This window comes from Scophthalmus maximus, chromosome 6 (assembly GCF_022379125.1).
Source record: "Scophthalmus maximus strain ysfricsl-2021 chromosome 6, ASM2237912v1, whole genome shotgun sequence".
Taxonomy (NCBI): Eukaryota; Metazoa; Chordata; class Actinopteri; order Pleuronectiformes; family Scophthalmidae; genus Scophthalmus; species Scophthalmus maximus.
This window is the reverse complement of record NC_061520.1, coordinates 7,190,203-7,192,500: the sequence shown is the minus strand read 5'-3', so window position 1 is coordinate 7,192,500 and position 2,298 is coordinate 7,190,203. Positions and strand designations below refer to the sequence as shown.

At 46.1% G+C, this 2,298-nt stretch overlaps 1 protein-coding gene across 1 annotated transcript in view; it reads left to right on the top strand.

The window, feature by feature from the left end:
* The window catches only part of apcdd1l (adenomatosis polyposis coli down-regulated 1-like), a 13,752-nt gene extending 11,916 nt beyond the window's left edge, over positions 1-1,836 (top strand). The window contains exons 3-4 of the mRNA XM_035632661.2: positions 1-95; positions 264-1,836. The exon at positions 1-95 is cut by the window's left edge and continues 425 nt beyond it. Of these exons, the coding sequence (XP_035488554.2) occupies positions 1-95; positions 264-1,037 (869 nt within the window). The 3' untranslated portion in view covers positions 1,038-1,836. The remainder of the gene's footprint in view (positions 96-263) is intronic.
* Positions 1,837-2,298: the final 462 nt, after the last annotated feature.

Genomic DNA, 2,298 nt, shown 5'->3' with positions numbered 1-2,298 from the left:
TCCAGGAGCTGTTTCTGGGGGACATCCACACTGACTGGACCCAGAGAACTCAGTACAGGCCGACAGGGTACCAGCAGCCACTGCAGAACGCCATGGTGAGGCATGACAATGTACTCTTGTCTTCAGTTTGTATTTACGAATGTAAGCAGAGAACGTATGTAATATTAATGTGAATGATTATACACCAACTCATATAATAATGAAAACATTCATTGGCTGTAGCCCTAAACACACCATCTCACCTCGTTCTCCCATTTTTGCAGCATCACATCCACCCCTGCGCTGTGTGCGCTCTGGTGTACCGCTCCTCAGAGCTGGGCCCCCCGGTGTTGCCTCGCAGCCCCGCAGCCCCCCTGTCTCTGGCCGGCCGCTGGGTCAGCCAGCACTGTGAAACCCGTCCCACTGTCCTCTTCCTCACGCGAGACTTCGCCTTCGATCCTGACCAAAACGCGTGGGAGGGCACCTACCGGCACTACACGGACCCCGCCTGCTCGCATCCCACGTTCACCCTGAGAGCCTCGGGCCACTACGCTCAGGGGAACCCCTCCGCCAAGGTACCCGGAGCCACGGAGTTTGTCTTCAAGGTCACCCGGGTGAGAGCCACGGCCATGGAGGAGGCCACAGCCAAGATGCTGAACGGGACGAGGCCAGGAAAGTGTGGCCGGGCTGGTGGCTGGGAGGTCGGGGTCGAGCACGACTTGACCCCCACAGACGGGTGCACTGTACTGGGCATCAAGCTGCCACATAAGGAGTTCGAGCTCTTCAAGTCGGAGCTCGACCACAGGAAACAGCCCCTGCTGTTCGTCGGAGAGAGGCCCACTGATGGGTCCAGTGCCGACCGACCGCAGAGGAGACCCACTTCCTTTCAAGCTCCCATGGTGCCTTGCAGTGGAGGGGAGACACAGCCCTCGCATCGCCATGGTTCAGGTTTTAACCTGAAGCAAGTCCAGCTATCAACCAATGGGACGGAAAGACTGGCACAGCTGCTGTTACTGCTCTTTGGATCCGTGCTGTGCAGCTTGTTCGGCATTTATTAGAGACGTTGTTCACAAATCCATTAATGGACGTTGTCTCCTGGAATCTTCCCTTCACTCCTCCTCCACGTGATGATGACCACGTGTGTGGTCAAAGAGAAATCACGAGACATTCAAGCGAGCACAGTTATTTCATATCTGGCTTTCAGATGCTGCCTGTAAGTTCATTTTAATGACTCTTAACTTCAGCTGCATTTCTACCTACAACTAATTTGTATATAAACCACCTACATATAGAAGTGCCATCATTTCGGGATGTAAAAGTGCACTTATATTCTTTCAAACCATGATCCTTTTGTATGATGAACAGATCGATATCCTCACATCACAGATCAATTCATCTTTTCCGTGTAAATCGTGTTTTCCTGTCATACTATTACAACAAAGTAAGATCACAGTGCTGAAACACGGATCGGTTATTTTCCACATCACATGACAGCCATGGACATTCCAGTGGACTTCTCACCATGATTCAGTATGACTAATGCACTTTGTATATTACTTTTTATAAACATACTGGTAGGATAAGAAGTAGGAGTAGAAACTCTCCGCACTCTAACAGATACCATCTCCATCAGTCTAATCCCACTGTGGTGTGAAATGTTGCTTTATCTTTGTCCTCTTTCATGGAGAGTGCATTAGTCTGTTTTTTCTATCAACAGTCAAATTGTAAGAATATTTATTTTAACCAACTATACTGTACTTTTTGATTTAAAAGAAAGATGTCGGTCTAATATTTTAGCTAGTTTTACCATTTAAGAAGTGATTATTTTCGATGTGTATTAAAAATTACTTTTCGTAATGTGTGTTGAGCTCGTCTTTAAATCAAGACTCTTAAAGCAAAATGCTCAATGATAAGGATGCTAAGGGATTTGCTGAGGCCTTTTTCACAAATAACAGCTGTGAAAGTTGAGAGAGGGTGTCCCAGACACGAGAGGTGGTTTGATGTCAATAAATTCATAAATGACTGAGCTATTGAAAATACAAACCTTGAAATATGCATATTAAAGAAAAATGCTCACTGATAAGGATGCTAAGGGATTTGCTAAGGCCTTTTCAAAAAATAACAGCTGGGAAAGTTGAGAGAGGATGTCCCAGACACATGAGAGGGGGTTTGATGTCAATAAACCAATAAATGAGCGAGCTGTTGAAAAAGAAAACCTTGAAATATGCATATAAAAGCAAAATGCTCACTGATGACGAATGTCAAATATGAAAATGACTTCACCCCTGATGGTTGGTTGATGCTAAGAAACTTTTGATT